This window comes from Leucoraja erinacea, chromosome 4 (genome assembly GCF_028641065.1).
Source record: "Leucoraja erinacea ecotype New England chromosome 4, Leri_hhj_1, whole genome shotgun sequence".
In the NCBI taxonomy this organism is placed as follows: Eukaryota; Metazoa; Chordata; class Chondrichthyes; order Rajiformes; family Rajidae; genus Leucoraja; species Leucoraja erinaceus.
Window position 1 is genome coordinate 43525333 of NC_073380.1, and position 15723 is coordinate 43541055.

Here is a 15723-nt window from a genome sequence, read left to right on the forward strand (position 1 = left end):
ACAATGCACTTCGTTTACATATTCTGTTGTGCTGCAGCAAGTAAGAATGTCATTGTTCTATCTGGGACATATGACAGTAAAATGCTCTTGACTTTCCCAAACTTTAGAAATTCCTGCAGCCTTGCAATCTGCATTCCTCCCACTCTGGTCTCTTTTATCAATGATACCAGTGCCCAAGAAGAGTAAGGTGACGTGCCTCATGACTATCGACCAGTGGCACTAATGCCAGTGGTGATGCAATACTTTGAGAGGTTAATCATGGAGCAAATCAATTCCAACCTCGACAAAACCTGGACCCACTGCAGTTCGCTTACCGGCACAACAGATCAACGGTGGATGCGATCTCGCTGGCCCTCCACTCCACTCTGGACCACTTGGACAACAAAAACTCATATGTCAGGCTGTTATTCATCGATTACAGCTCGGCATTTAACACAATCATCCCCTCCAAGCTGGTTACCAAACTCGCAGAACTGGGTCTCTGCGCATCCCTCTGCAATTGGATCTTCGACTTCCTCATTCACAGACCACAGTCTGTTCGTATTAGTGGAATTTTGTCAGCCTCGATAACAATCAGCACGGGAGCACCTCAAGGCTGCGTGCTCAGCCCCCTGCTGTACTCACTCTATACTCATGACTGCGTAGCCGGTCACAGTGCCAACTCCATCATCAAGTTCGCTGACGACACCACTGTTGTGGGACGTATCACTGATGGGGATGAGTCAGAGTACAGAAGAGAGATCGAGCAACTGTCCATATGGTGCCAACACAATAACTTGGCCCTCAACACCAACAAAACCAAGGAACTGATTGTGGACTTTGGAAGGAGTAGGATGGGGACCCACTGTTCCGTTTATATCAACGATGGTTGAAAGGGTCAAGACCTTCAAATTCCTGGGCGTGCACATCTCTGAAGATCTTTCCTGGTCCGTGAACACTAATGCAATTATCAAGAAAGCACATCAACGCCTCTACTTCCTGAGAAGATTACGGAGAGTCAGTTTGTCAAGGAGGACTCTCTCTATCTTCTACAGGTGCACAGTAGAGAGCATGCTGACCGGTTGCATTGTGGCTTGGTTCGGCAACTTGAGTGCCCTGGAAAGGAAAAGACTACAAAAAGTAGTAAACAATGCCCAGTCCATCATCGGCTCTGACCTTCCTTCCATCGAGGGGATTTATCGCAGTCGCTGCCTCAAAAAGGCTGGCAGCATCATCAGAGACCCACACCATCCAGGCCACACACTCATCTCCCCGCTACCTTAAGGAAGAAGGTACAGGAGCCTGAAGACTGCAACAACCAGGTTCAGGAACAGCTACTTCCCCACAGCCATCAGGCTATTAAACCTGGCTCGGACAAAACTCTGATTAATGGTGACCCATTATCTGCTATTTGCACTTTATCAGTTTATTTGTTTATGTGTGTATATATTTATATTGTGGTATATGGACACACTATTCTGTTTTTGTAGTAAATGCCTACTATGTTCTGTGTGCTAAGCAAAGCAAGAATTTCATTGTCCTATCAGGGACACATGACAATAAACTCACTTGAACTTGAACTTTTTTTCCATACCCTTCACCAAAGTATTAGAAGTGGCAGACTGCAAGTGTAGATATTTTTAAACATTACACAAACATAGTGGTTTATTCAAGGATATTAACTTTCACATGGGTTGTGATAAGACAACTACCTCATGTCAAAAATACATTTAATTTCTTGAGATTGTTCAAGATGGAACTATATATACTAGAAGTAGCAATGTCACAAAATTTTGAGATTTAAAAAATCAAGTCTGCAATTTATGCCATCAGATAAAGCATAAAAAGAAGTTTAATTTGACACCTAATTCACTTTCATATCTTCAGTATTAAAAAAGTTATGGCCATTTTCATACTCTGAAATTAGCATCTTGTTCCCTATTGCTTTTCCATTGACTTAACTCAAAAGCTGTGATCAAGGACAGTCAAAAGCCCATAACTTTCTTAAAAATTAAGAGAACTGAATGAAATTTTCAGTTATTATAGATTGAAGCATTCTGAAACAAATATGAAACAATCTTACTTGGATGACCTGAAATTAAAGCATATAATTAGTTAGTTACCCAATTGTAGCTAATTACAAAATTCAATTACTAGATCTAAACATCTATCCATTTCTTAAGAAAAGATTAACATTTTTAAATAGCCTAAGTGTTCAAATAACATTCACACAATAATTCACAATATAACATGATTTTTAAATCTCATTGTCATTAATTTATAGGCCAAATGGAAGGAATTTAGTGTTTAATTCTTGTAAATTAATGGCCATTTAAATCATCTTGTGAGTTGAATTTTGTGGAACGCGCTGGTTTGGAACGTTGCATTTGCCGTGAATTTAAACCTCATATCGGCAGGAAAAATACTGCCGGTTCGTATATTTACATAATGACATTTTCGCAACGTGAAATTTTGATTAAAGGCATCCTTAGAAGCAAGTTTATATATAAAATAAACGGCTTTCCTTTACCTGTCCCGTACATGAAATTCGTCCCCGTTGTCGGCGTTGATGGCTTTAGAAGATTATTTTTAATTTATTCCTGTTCGTAAAATATCCAGTGCAGTTTAAAAGAAACATAAAATAAAATGGCAGTCGAAGCGATTTTTCTTTAGCATCTAAACGGCCTGACAGACATCGATTTGAATAGGCTGGAGAAACAATGCATTTTAAACCCACCCCCCTCTCAAAGGCGCAAAAGTCGCGCACACGGGCAGCGACAGATCTGCAGCGCCGCTGAAGGTAAGTTTTGTAACATACCTACTAGAAGCAGACATGGGATAGGATTACAATTAGTAACAAGCAACAAACCAGATTTAGTTAGGATCTAAATAGTTTATGTAAGAACAATAATAATGTAATTAGGTGCAATGGTATGTTTGAAATGAGAAATGTGAAACATCCAAGTCTTGAATCTTGGTAGCTAAGATTGACTTCAATGTGCTTTGTAATAACCAGAAAATATTCCGTAGAAGGGTAAAATAACAGGAATTTAGCGCAGGTTGTTCAAACAGTAATTTAATTAATATAGGACCAATTTATATCTCCTGAGGAGAAAGAGTACTAATTGTCAATAGTTTAGCCAAATGTTTAGCCAAATAGTAAAAGTATATCTGAAGTAATCTGGACTGTTGGAAAAGTATAATATTGTAAATGAACAAAAGGAAGTGTCAGGTTTGTTGAATAAATACATTTTGCCTGTGTAGGAAGGAATTGCAGACATCGAAGATATACACAAAATGCTGGAGTAATTCAGTGGGACAGGCAGCATCTCTTGAAAGAAGGAATGGATGACACTTTGGGTTGAGACCCTTCGTCAGACCATCTGTTGGCAAAAATGATGAAAACAGCACATCAACCTTCCACGGGAAGTAATACTGTATCAGGGAGGTCAACCCATCAAAAGTAAAGAGAGAGAAAATAAAAGTAACAAACTAAAACAATAGCACAAAAGGATGGTAACTCTTCAGGAGCAGATGATTTTTGTTCAAAGGTATTAATTGAAAAAGCAAAGATTACTGCAGAAACTAAAATTACAGGTATGCAAAATTCAAAAACTATTCCCTTAAATTGGAGAAATTTCATTACAAAAAGTCAAGAGAGGGAAATAGGAATTTGTAGAACAATTAGTCAACCATCTATTTTTTAGGAAATTGCTTGAGTTTATCCCCAAAGAGTGATTCAATACTTGCAAACAAAAATCAGCAGACCAAAAGAACAGTTGATGTGAAATTTTACATTTGAACCAGTCTCATTTTTTTTTCAGGAGGTGTCTAAAAATGGTAGAAATAAGGTTCAGAAGGTGTTTGATAAAGTTCCATTAGAGAAACTGAAAACTAAAGTTGAGACTCATTGTAATAAAGGCAAATAATGGACATGGCAGAAAAATTGGATACCAAAAGTGGTGATAACAACCAAAACAAAGTGGCAATATGTGACTAAATATTATTGCAAGGATCTGAGTTGAAACTGCAAATATTTACACTAGTTATAAACTACTTAGACGATAGAAAGCTATACTAAAGTTTGTAAATCACAAAGATGGGAGGTATTGTAAATAATGCAGATGAAAGCCTCAAAAGGAAAGGCAATTAATAAATAATCAAGTTCTCTAATATTGGTTAATTATTATGATTGACTGAAAGATTGATTGAAAGATACAGTGTGGAAAGAGTTCCTTCAGCCCACCGAGTCAACAGATCATCGATCACCCCTTCACACTAGTTCTACATTATCCCACATTTGCATCGATTCCAAACACAGTAGGGACAATTTACAGAAGCCAATTAACTTACCAACCTTCATCTTTGGGATGCAGGAGGAAATTTGAGCACCCGGAGGAAACCCACATAATCACAGGGAGAACGTGCTAACTCCACACAGACAGCATGCAAGGTCAGGATCAAACTGGGTCTCTGGCACTATCTATATTAGCATACCGGAGAACTGGGAGAAATTCAGAGACCAGCAGAGGAGGACGAAGGGCTTAATTAGGAAAGGAAAAATGGATTATGAAAGAAAACTGGCAGGGAACATAAAAACTGACTGCAAAAGTTTTTATAGATATGTGAAAAGAAAGAGATTAGTTAAAACAAATGTAGGTCCCTTGCAGTCAGAAACAGGTGAGTTGATCATGGGGAACAAGGATACGGCGGACCAATTGAATAACTACTTTGGTTCCGTCTTCACAAAGGAAGACATAAATAATCTGCCGGAAATAGCAGGGGACCGGGTCAAAGGAGTTGGAGGAATTGAGTGAAATGCAGGTTAGCCGGGAAGTGGTGTTGGGTAAATTGAATGGATTAAAGGCCGATAAATCCCCAGGACCAGATAGGCTGCATCCCAGTGTACTTAAGGAAGTAGCTCCAGAAATAGTGGATGCATTAGTAATAATCTTTCAAAACTCTTTAGATTCTGGAGTAGTTCCAGAGGATTGGCGGGTAGCAAACGTAACCCCACTTTTTAAGAAAGGAGGGAGAGAGAAAACGGGGAATTACAGACCAGTTAGTCTAACATCGGTAGTGGGGAAACTGCTAGAGTCAGTTATTAAAGATGGGATAGCAGCACATTTGGAAAGTGGTGAAATTATTGGACAAAGTCAGCATGGATTTACAAAAGGTAAATCATGTCTGACGAATCTTATAGAATTTTTCGAGGATGTAACTAGTAGCGTGGATAGGGGAGAACCAGTGGATGTGGTGTATCTGGACTTCCAGAAGGCTTTCAACAAGGTCCCACATAAGAAATTAGTATACAAACTTAAAGCACACGGCATTGGGGGTTCAGTATTGATGTGGATAGAGAACTGGCTGGCAAACAGGAAGCAAAGAGTAGGAGTAAACGGGTCCTTTTCACAATGGCAGGCAGTGACTAGTGGGGTACCGCAAGGCTCAGTGCTGGGACCCCAGCTATTTACAATATATATTAATGATGTGGATGAGGGAATTGAAGGCAATATCTCCAAGTTTGCGGATGACACTAAGCTGGGGGGCAGTGTTAGCTGTGAGGAGGATGCTAGGAGACTGCAAGGTGACTTGGATAGGCTGGGTGAGTGGGCAAATGTTTGGCAGATGCAGTATAATGTGGATAAATGTGAGGTTATCCATTTTGGTGGCAAAAACGGGAAAGCAGACTATTATCTAAATGGTGGCCGATTGGGAAAGGGGGAGATGCAGCGAGACCTGGGTGTCATGGTACACCAGTCATTGAAGGTAGGCATGCAGGTGCAGCGGGCAGTAAAGAAAGCGAATGGTATGTTAGCTTTCATAGCAAAAGGATTTGAGTATAGGAGCAGAGAGGTTCTACTGCAGTTGTACAGGGTCTTGGTAAGACCACACCTGGAGTATTGCGTACTGTTTTGGTCTCCAAATCTGAGGAAGGACATTATTGCCATAGAGGGAGTGCAGAGAAGGTTCACCAGACTGATTCTGGGATGTCAGGACTGTCTTATGAAGAAAGACTGGATAGACTTGGTTTATACTCTCTAGAATTTAGGAGATTGAGAGGGGATCTTATAGAAACTTACAAAATTCTTAAGAGGTTGGACAGGCTAGATGCAGGAAGATTGCTCCCGATGTTGGGGAAGTCCAGGACAAGGGGTCACAGCTTAAGGATAAGGGGGAAATCCTTTAAAACCGAGATGATAAGAACTTTTTTCACACAGAGAGTGGTGAATCTCTGGAACTCTCTGCCACAGAGGGTAGTTGAGGCCAGTTCATTGGCTATATTTAAGAGGGAGTTAGATGTGGCCCTTGTGGCTAAGGGGATCAGAGGGTATGGAGAGAAGGCAGGTACGGGATACTGAGTTGGATGATCAGCCATGATCATATTGAATGGCGGTGCAGGCTCGAAGGGCCGAATGGTCTACTACTGCACCTAATTTCTATGGTTCTATTAGCGGCTCTATCCACTGCGCCACTGCGCTGCCCCTTGAAAAGTGATGTAAAGTCGTTTTATACAACTATCAAAAATATTAATGTGGTTCATCAATAGAAATCTGCAAACACCAAAACCTATTTAAAGGATTACATTTCCAAGTAGAAATTAAAAGAATACCAAATTTTCCACTTGTTCAGCCATTATATAATTGAGTAGCTGACCAGATCAAGGGAATAAATGATTCCTTGGATTCAAAATTAGATGAACAAGAAATTGGAGAAAACCTGGGAAAGATTTACACAATGAGAAAAGTGCAATTTAAGCTGGAGATAAATCCTTTCATTATCTTTCCCACTAGTAGTTTTGAATCATAATAAAGCAATTAAATAAAAATAGGTGTTCTTCCTATTTTTCACAGATATGGTTGTTTCATTATCCTATTTCAGATCCCTATAAAGATACAAATATACAATTTAAATACCATGACACACCACATACCCAAAGTAATTATTTATTTACAATTCACGAGATTCATAAATATATAATGCAATGTCAGATATTCGTTATAAAATAGCAAACATTTAACAGTCATTGGAACAATAATTGCTGATGGGTGATAATCTACATTTCACTGAGGCTGAGTTACCACCTCGAGCAGACTGATTTCTTCCAATCCAATCCAGATTGCTGGATGATTTGTTACAGAGCTACGGACAAAGCAGCTGAGAGGCCCCACCTCCTTTCCAAGAACACAGTCTACTTCATAGCCCTGTCAAGTAACAAAATAAACAGTGTCAAAAAACATGCAATATACACAATCACAATAATACTTTATTAGCTAAGTATGTTTTGAAACATACGAGGAATTTCATTTGCCAAGTCAGTCATACAATAAAAAGCAATGGAACACAGCATATACCTTTGATGGAAAGCAGAAAAAATTGAATGAAAATATATCACATAAATATAAAATCTTTTTTACATGTATTTTTATTTTTCAAACACATTTCGTCTTGTGAGCTGAATAGCACATATAATAAGCATATAGCTTTCTCAATGTGGATTGGTCAGCAATTTGATACCGGTTGATCTAGAAATACCAAGAGCAAACATAGATAACTTATGGCTGTCTGCAGATTCGGCCCCAAAATTTACTGTGTAATGCAATTTCTGCTGATTTTGTTACTGAGGATGCATTGTCTGAACAAAGTGAATACTGCATCATTGAATTCATAGTTTCTTAAGCGGCTGAAAGCAAAAGAAAGATTCAACGAAGAAAGAAAGATAAATATTTTTTAAAGATATAAGAACATTTAAAAGGTGAAGGAATGAGAAGAAAATAAAAAAATAATTTCCCATGCATGGAAGATTTATGTTGGATTTTAGCCTTGACATGGTTAAATTGGAGCAGCAAAGGGATGGTGTGCTTTTTCCAGCCTAACTTCTCCACTTGCCATATAGATTTTTTAATGCTTTGGTGGTTCAGTCATTAGAGCTTTCATATTCAGAAATTATTATATGAACAACTGAGTATTTATAGAAATATCAAAATATGGATTTTTGATGTTTTGATGTTTTGAATTTAGTTGCTAGATTTTTATGGTCATGATACTCAAACGTTTGTGCTCTAAATCAAGCATTACTGAAGACTGTGCCATAAAGGTGTGGCTTAGACATCATCCTCTTAGAAATAATAATAAAAAGTGTTAACATTGTGCTATCTGCCAACAACTTGGTTTATACTCTCTAGAATTTAGAAGATTGAGGGGGGATCTTATAGAAACTTACAAAATTCTTAAGGGGTTGGACAGGCTAGATGCAGGAAGATTGTTCCCGATGTTGGGGAAGTCCAGGACAAGGGGTCACAGCTTAAGGATAAGGGGGAAATCCTTTAAAACTGAGATGAGAAGAACTTTTTTCACACAGAGAGTGGTGAATCTCTGGAACTCTCTGCCACAGAGGGTAGTTGAGGCCAGTTCATTGGCTATATTTAAGAGGGAGTTAGATGTGGCCCTTGTGGCTAAGGGGATCAGGGGGTATGGAGAGAAGGCAGGTACGGGATACTGAGTTGGATGATCAGCCATGATCATATTGAATGGCAGTGCAGGCTCGAAGGGCCGAATGGCCTTCTCCTGCACCTAATTTCTATGTTTCTATGTAATAGAACCTTTAAGATGTTTGCAGGCCTCAGTACATAGATGATAAATTGTGTACTGGCTAATGAAGTAAAGTTCCATAACACTAATCTGCAAAGTTCTGTAACACTAATGTTAAATCTGTAGTTTGAATGTTACAAATTTCTAAAATTATGAAGTGATAGCTTTGGAAAAGCTAGTGATTGGTTAAATCCCTGTATTTCTGCTGTTTTAAATGAATGAATGCAGTCACTTCCATAATTAATCAATATACAACTAAAAAGGGGGTTTCACCCCAAAATAGTGTTTGTCAACTTCAACTTTTGAAATGTATCCAAACTGCCCACAAGACCAACTCACCTCTTCATCCCTGGAGGAATGCATCAACAGGGTTGAAATGCTTGGTTCCCGTAGCTGCATTGGGAAATAAGTTTGCAAACAAAATGCGTCAGACTCGTGCACATACCATATTAGGTACACACTTTACTTTAGGAAAAAGATCTTCACCCCTTTTTATTAGCGCTGTCTAAAGCTCTGCTAGTACTGCCCTTTTATGTCTCAGCCTGCTTCATCCAATACACGGTAGATGATACGTGGCAAAGTGGCGCAGAGGTCGAGTTGCTGCCTGACAGTGAATGCAGCGCCGGAGACCCGGGTTCGATCCTGACTATGGGTGCTGTCTGTACAGAGTTTATACTTTCTCCCCGTGACCTGGGTGGGTTTTCTCCAAGGTCTTCGGTTTCCTCCCATACTTCAAAGACGTACAGGTTTGTAGGTTAATTGGCTTGGTCTATGTGTAAATTGTCCCTAGTGTGTGTAGGATAGTGTTATTTTGCGAGGATCACTGACCAGCACGGACCCGGTGGGCCGAAGGGCCTGTTTCTGCGCTGCATCTCCAAAACTAAATAAAAACTAAACAACTAAACCCTATTACAACATTTTCACAGATATATTATCCAGAAATTATCTTGGTATTAAAAAAACGTTTTTTATTTAAAAAGGCAACTTCAATCAGCAATGAACATCTTATTACTGGCAGAAAAGCCAGTGAAGTTATCTCCCAAAGGCACTGGAATTATTACCAACTTTGTTAAAAGGCAAAATTCTGTCTGTCATTAATTTTAAAGAAAATTAAAGTTTTAACAGTTTGGAATTTGTGTTTAAGCTCAAAGACCTACTTTGTTTTGCACTAGTTGAATGAAATTAAAAAAAATACCATAGCAAAGTTTGTCAGCCAAAGGTACAAGAAATTCTTTAAAGTCCTGGCACGCACATTTATATCTTGGCAAGCCACATTTAGTATTAACACCATTGATGTGCTGCCAGATATAATGCAATAATATTAGGAGAGAGTCCTTAGAAATAATGCCAAATGAAGATTTATATGAAGTTCAAATGTCTTTAAAATGTTCAGCATTAATGGCTTTGCTGATTTTAATTCTTTATAATATTTTAAATATTTTCTTCCATCTACATAATGTAATATATTCCAGAGAGAAATATTCACTGAGGCTGAGGCCTCAATTGATGCTTAGCCTATATTTCTAATGGACAAGCCTTCAATGTATGTTTACAACTCCAAAGCTCTGACTTTCAATTTCACGTTCAATTGACTGAAACTTAACAAATGTATCTTGCATGGGTGTACGTAGCAGGTAGACTTGGTGGTACCACAGTTATGGAAGTGTGAAAAAGCTAAATTTTATTATACTACGCCAATCCACTCACTGTAAAAATGCCTTTTATTCTTGTCATGATGAGTGACCAAAAAACACAAAGTGTCATAGTCATAGCGATATAATGTGGAAACAGTCCCTTCGGCCCTACTTGGCCGCACCGGCCAACATGTCAAAGTTACACTAGTCCCAACTGCCAGCATTTGGTCCATATCCAAACCTGTCCTATCCATGTACCTGTCTATCTGTTTCTTAAATGTTGGGATAGTCCCTGCCTCAACTACGTCCTCTGGCAACTTGTTCCATACATCAATAGACAATAGACAATAGATGCAGGAGTAGGCCATACGGCCCTTCAAGTCAGCACCGCCATTCAATGTGATCACGGCTGATCATCCACAATCAGTACCCCGTTCCTGCCTTCTCCCCATATCCCCTGACTCAGCTATCTTCAAGAGCCCTGTCTAGCTCTCTCTTGAAAGTTTCCAGAGAACCGGCCTCCACCGCCCTCTGAGGCAGAGAATTTCACAGACTCACAACTCTCTGTATGAAAAAGTTACCCCTCAGATTCCTATTAAATCTTTTCCCCTTCACCTTAACCCTATGTCGTCTGGTCCTCGATTATCCTCCTCTGGGCAAGAGATTTTGTGCAACTACGCAATTTATTCCTCTCATGGTCTTATACACCTCTATAAGATCACCCCTCATCCTTCTGTGCTCCATGGAATAGAGCCCCAGCCTCCTCAATCGTGTTAAAGTGGTTATAGGTTTGAAGCTTAAGGCTCAAAAGAACCTCTAATGGTAGTTCAATTGATTGCTGTGAATTATCCCTTAGAATAGGCGAGAGGCAAAAGGATCATGTAAGCATTGATGGGCATGAGAACAAATGGGTTACATTGAAATTAGTGGGAATGGAACTGAACAGATTGCTATGGTGGAGGTGGCATGGCCTATTAGACTTCCATCTGTGTAACAGCATATAGGGTTTTTGTGCATCCCTCTGCAATTGGATCCTCGACTTCCTCATTCACAGACCAGTTTGTTCATATTGGTGGAAATGTGTCAGCCTCGATAACAATCAGTATGGGAGCATCTCAAGGCTGCATGCTCAGCCCCCTGCTGTACTCATTCTATACTCATGACTGCGTAGCCAGTCATAGTGCGAACTCCATCATCAAGTTCGCCGACGACACCACTGTTGTGGGATGTATCACTGATGGAGACGAGTGAGAGTATAGAAGTGAGATTGACCGATTGACCAAATGGTGCCAGCACAATAACCTGGCTCTCAACACCAGCAAAACCAAGGAACTGATTGTGGACTTTGGAAGGAGTAGGATGGGGACCCACAGTCCCATTTATATCAACGGGTCGATGGTGGAAAGGGTCAAGAGCTTCAAATTCCTGGGCGTGCATATCTTTGAAGATCTCTCCTGGTCCCAGAACACTGATGCAATTATAAAGAAAGCACATCAGCCCCTCTACTTCCTGAGAAGATTACGGAGAGTCGGTATGTCAAGGAGGACTCTCGCGAACTTCTACAGGTGCACAGTAGAGAGCATGCATCGTGGCTTGGTTCGACAACTTGAGCGCCCAGGAGCGAAAAAGACTGCAAAAGGTTGTAAACACTGCCCAGTCCATCATCTGCTCTGACCTCCCTACCATCGAGGGGATCTATCACAGTCGCTGCCTCAAAAAGGCTGGCAGCATCATCAAGGGCCCAAACCATCCTGGCCACACACTCATCTCTCCGCTGCCTTCAGGTAGAAGGTACAGGAGCCTGAAATCTGCAACGTCCAGGTTCAGGAATAGCTGCTTCCCCACAGCCATCAGACTATTAAACACAACTCAAACAAAAATCTGAACTTTAATAGCCTATTGCACTTTATCTGGTTATTTATGTGTGTGTATGTATATATATATCTATCTATCTATCTATATATATATATATATATATTCAATAATATATGGACACACTGATCTGTTCTGTATTTATTTATGCCTACAATATTCTGTTGTGCTGAAGCAAAGCAAGAATGTCATTGTCTATCTGGGACACATGACAATAAACTCTCTCTCTCTCTCTCTCTCTCCCTCTCTCTTAAATGTATAAATAGCACTAAACAAATAAATATTTGTTTGTGATAATGTATGAAATCCGAAGCAAACATCATGTGGTGTATAAAAGGCGTCGGCATTCAATTGTCTAAACCTATTTGCACTTGAGAAGATAGTGGTGAGTTGCTTCTTGAACCGCTGCAGTCCTGGTGTCACTAAGGAGAGAGTTCCAGGACTCTGGCTCAATGACAGTGATGGAATGATGTTATATCTCAAAGCAAAGATGGTGTGTGGATTCAAGGGTGGGTTGTTCTCATGCATTTGCCCTATTTGTCCTAAACGGTGGAGATTATGGGTTTGGATGGTGCTGTCTAAGGAGTCTTGGCGTTTTTAGGCTTTATGCTTTAGAGATACAGCGTGGCAACAGGACCTTCGGCCCACCAAGGTCATGCCAACCAACAATCACCCCGTACACTGGTGCTAACCTACGCACTAGGGAAATTTACAGAAGCCAAGTAATCTACAAACCCGCCGTCTTTGGAATGTGGAAGCACCTGGGGAAAAAAGCCCACGCAGTCATACGGAGAACGTGCAAATTCGGTAGACAGCATTAGAAACATAGAAACATAGAAATTAGGTGCAGGAGTAGGCCATTCGGCCCTTCGAGCCTGCTCCACCATTCAATATGATCATGGCTGATCATCCAACTCAGTATCCCGTACCTGCCTTTTCTCCATACCCTCTGATTCCCTTAACCACAAGGGCCACATCTAACTCCCTCTTAAATATAGCCAATGAACTGGCCTCGACTACCCTCTGTGGCAGAGAGTTCCAGAGATTCACCACTCTCTGTGTGAAAAAAGTTCTTCTCATCTCGGTTTTAAAGGATTTCCCCCTTATCCTTAAGCTGTGACCCCTTGTCCTGGACTTCCCCAACATCGGGAGCAATCTTCCTGCAGCTAGCCTGTCCAACCCCTTAAGAATTTTGTGAGTTTCTATAAGATCCCCTCTCAATCTCCTAAATTCTAGAGAGTATAAACCAAGTCTATCCAGTCTTTCTTCATAAGACAGTCCTGACATCCCAGGAATCAGTCTGGTGAACCTTCTCTGCACTCCCTCTATGGCAATAATGTCCTTCCTCAGATTTGGAGACCAAAACTATACGCAATACTCCAGGTGTGGTCTCACCAAGACCCTGTACAACTGCAGTAGAAACTCCCTGCTCCTATACTCAAATCCTTTTGCTATGAAAGCTAACATACCATTTGCTTTCTTCACTGCCTGCTGCACCTGCATGCCTACTTTCAATGACTGGTGTACCATGACACTCAGGTCTCGCTGCATCTCCCTTTTTCCTAGCAGGACACCATTTAGATAATAGTCTGCTTTCCTGTTTTTGCCACCAAAATGGATAACCTCACATTTATCCACATTATACTGCATCTGCCAAACATTTGCCCACTCACCCAGCCTATCCAAGTCACCTTGCAGTCTCCTAGCATCCTCCTCACAGCTAACACTGCCCCCCAGCTTAGTGTCATCCACAAACTTGGAGATATTGCCTTCAATTCCCTCATCCAGATCATTAATATATATTGTAAATAGCTGGGGTCCCAGCACTGAGCCTTGCGTTACCCCACTAGTCACTGCCTGCCATTGAGAAAAGGACCCGTTTACTCCTGTGTTCAAGAAGGAACTGCAGATGCTGGAAGATCGAAGGTACACAAAATTGCTGGAGAAACTCAGTGGGTGCAGCAGCATCTATGGAGCAAAGGAAATAGAAGAAGGGTTTCGGCCCGAAACGTCGCCTATTTCCTTTGCTCCATAGATGCTGCTGCACCCGCTGAGTTTCTCCAGCAATTTTGTGTACCCGTTTACTCCTACTATTTGCTTCCTGTTTGCCAGCCAGTTCTCTATCCACATCAATACTGAACCCCCAATGCCGTGTGCTTTAAGTTTGTATACTAATCTCTTATGTGGGACCTTGTCGAAAGCCTTCTAGAAGTCCAGATACACCACATCCACTGGTTCTCCCCTATCCACGCTTCTAGTTACATCCTCGAAAATTTCTATAAGATTCGTCAGACATGATTTACCTTTTGTAAATCCATACTGACTTTGTCCAATGATTTCACCACTTTCCAAATGTGCTGCTATCCCATCTTTAATAACTGACTCTAGCAGTTTCCCCACTACCGATGTTGGACTAACTGGTCTGTAATTCCCCGTTTTCTCTCTCCCTCCCTTCTTAAAAAGTGGGGTTACGTTTGCTACCCGCCAATCTTCAGGAACTACTCCAGAATCTAAAGAGTTTTGAAAGATTATTACTAATGCATCCACTGTTTCTGGAGCTACTTCCTTAAGTACTCTGGGATGCAGCCTATCTGGCCCTGGGGATTTATCGGCCTTTAATCCATTCAATTTACCCAACACCACTTCCCGGCTAACCTGGAATTCACTCAATTCCTCCAACTCCTTTGACCCGCGGTCCCGTTATTTCCGGCAGATTATTTATGTCTTCCTTAGTGAAGACGGAACCAAAGTAGTTAATCAATTGGTCCGCCATATCCTTGTTCCCCATGATCAACTCACCTGTTTCTGACTGCAAGGGACCTACATTTATTTTAACTAATCTCTTTCTTTTCACATGTCTATAAAAACTTTTGCAGTCAGTTTTTATGTTCCCTGCCAGTTTTCTTTCATAATCTATTTTTCCTTTCCTAATTAAGCCCTTTGTCCTCCTCTGCTGGTCTCTGAATTTCTCCCAGTCCTCCGGTATGCTGCTTTTTCTGGCTAATTTGTACGCATCATCCTTCGCTTTGATACTATCCCTGATTTCCCTTGTTATCCACGGATGTACTACCTTCCCTGATTTATTCTTTTTGCCAAACTGGGATGAACAATTTTTGTAGTTCATCCATGCAGTCTTTAAATGTCTTCCATTGCATATCCACCGTCAACCCTTTTAGAATTAATTGCCAGTCAATCTTGGCCAATTCACGTCTCATACCCTCAAAGTTACCTTTCTTTAAGTTCAGAACCATTGTTTCTGAATTAACAATGTCACTCTCCATCCTAATGAAGAACTCAACCATATTATGGTCACTCTTGCCCAAGGGGGCACGTACAACAAGACTGCTAACTAACCCTTCCTCATTACTCAATACCCAGTCTAAAATAGCCTACTCTCTCGTTGGTTCCTCTACATGTTGATTTAGATAACTATCCCGCATACATTCCAAGAAATCCTCTTCCTCAGCACCCCTGCCAATTTGATTCACCCAATCTATATGTAGATTGAAGTCACCCATTATAACTGTTTTGCCTTTGTCGCACGCATTTCTAATTTCCTGTTTGATATCATCTCCAACTTCACTACTACTGTTAGGTGGCCTGTACACAACACCCACCAGCGTTTTCTGCCCCTTAGTGTTTCGCA

At 40.6% G+C, this 15723-nt stretch overlaps 1 protein-coding gene across 3 annotated transcripts in view; it reads right to left on the reverse strand.

Annotated features, from left to right (window-relative positions):
* Window positions 1-6912: 6912 nt before the first annotated feature.
* spidr (scaffold protein involved in DNA repair) overlaps window positions 6913-15723 on the reverse strand; it is a 247077-nt gene continuing 238266 nt past the window's right edge. For all 3 annotated transcript variants that reach the window (XM_055634117.1, XM_055634116.1, XM_055634115.1), the window contains exons 19-20: window positions 8911-8964; window positions 6913-7184 (exon numbers count right to left, since the gene is read on the reverse strand). In XM_055634117.1, the coding sequence (XP_055490092.1) occupies window positions 7044-7184; window positions 8911-8964 (195 nt within the window). In that variant the 3' untranslated portion in view covers window positions 6913-7043. The remainder of the gene's footprint in view (window positions 7185-8910; window positions 8965-15723) is intronic.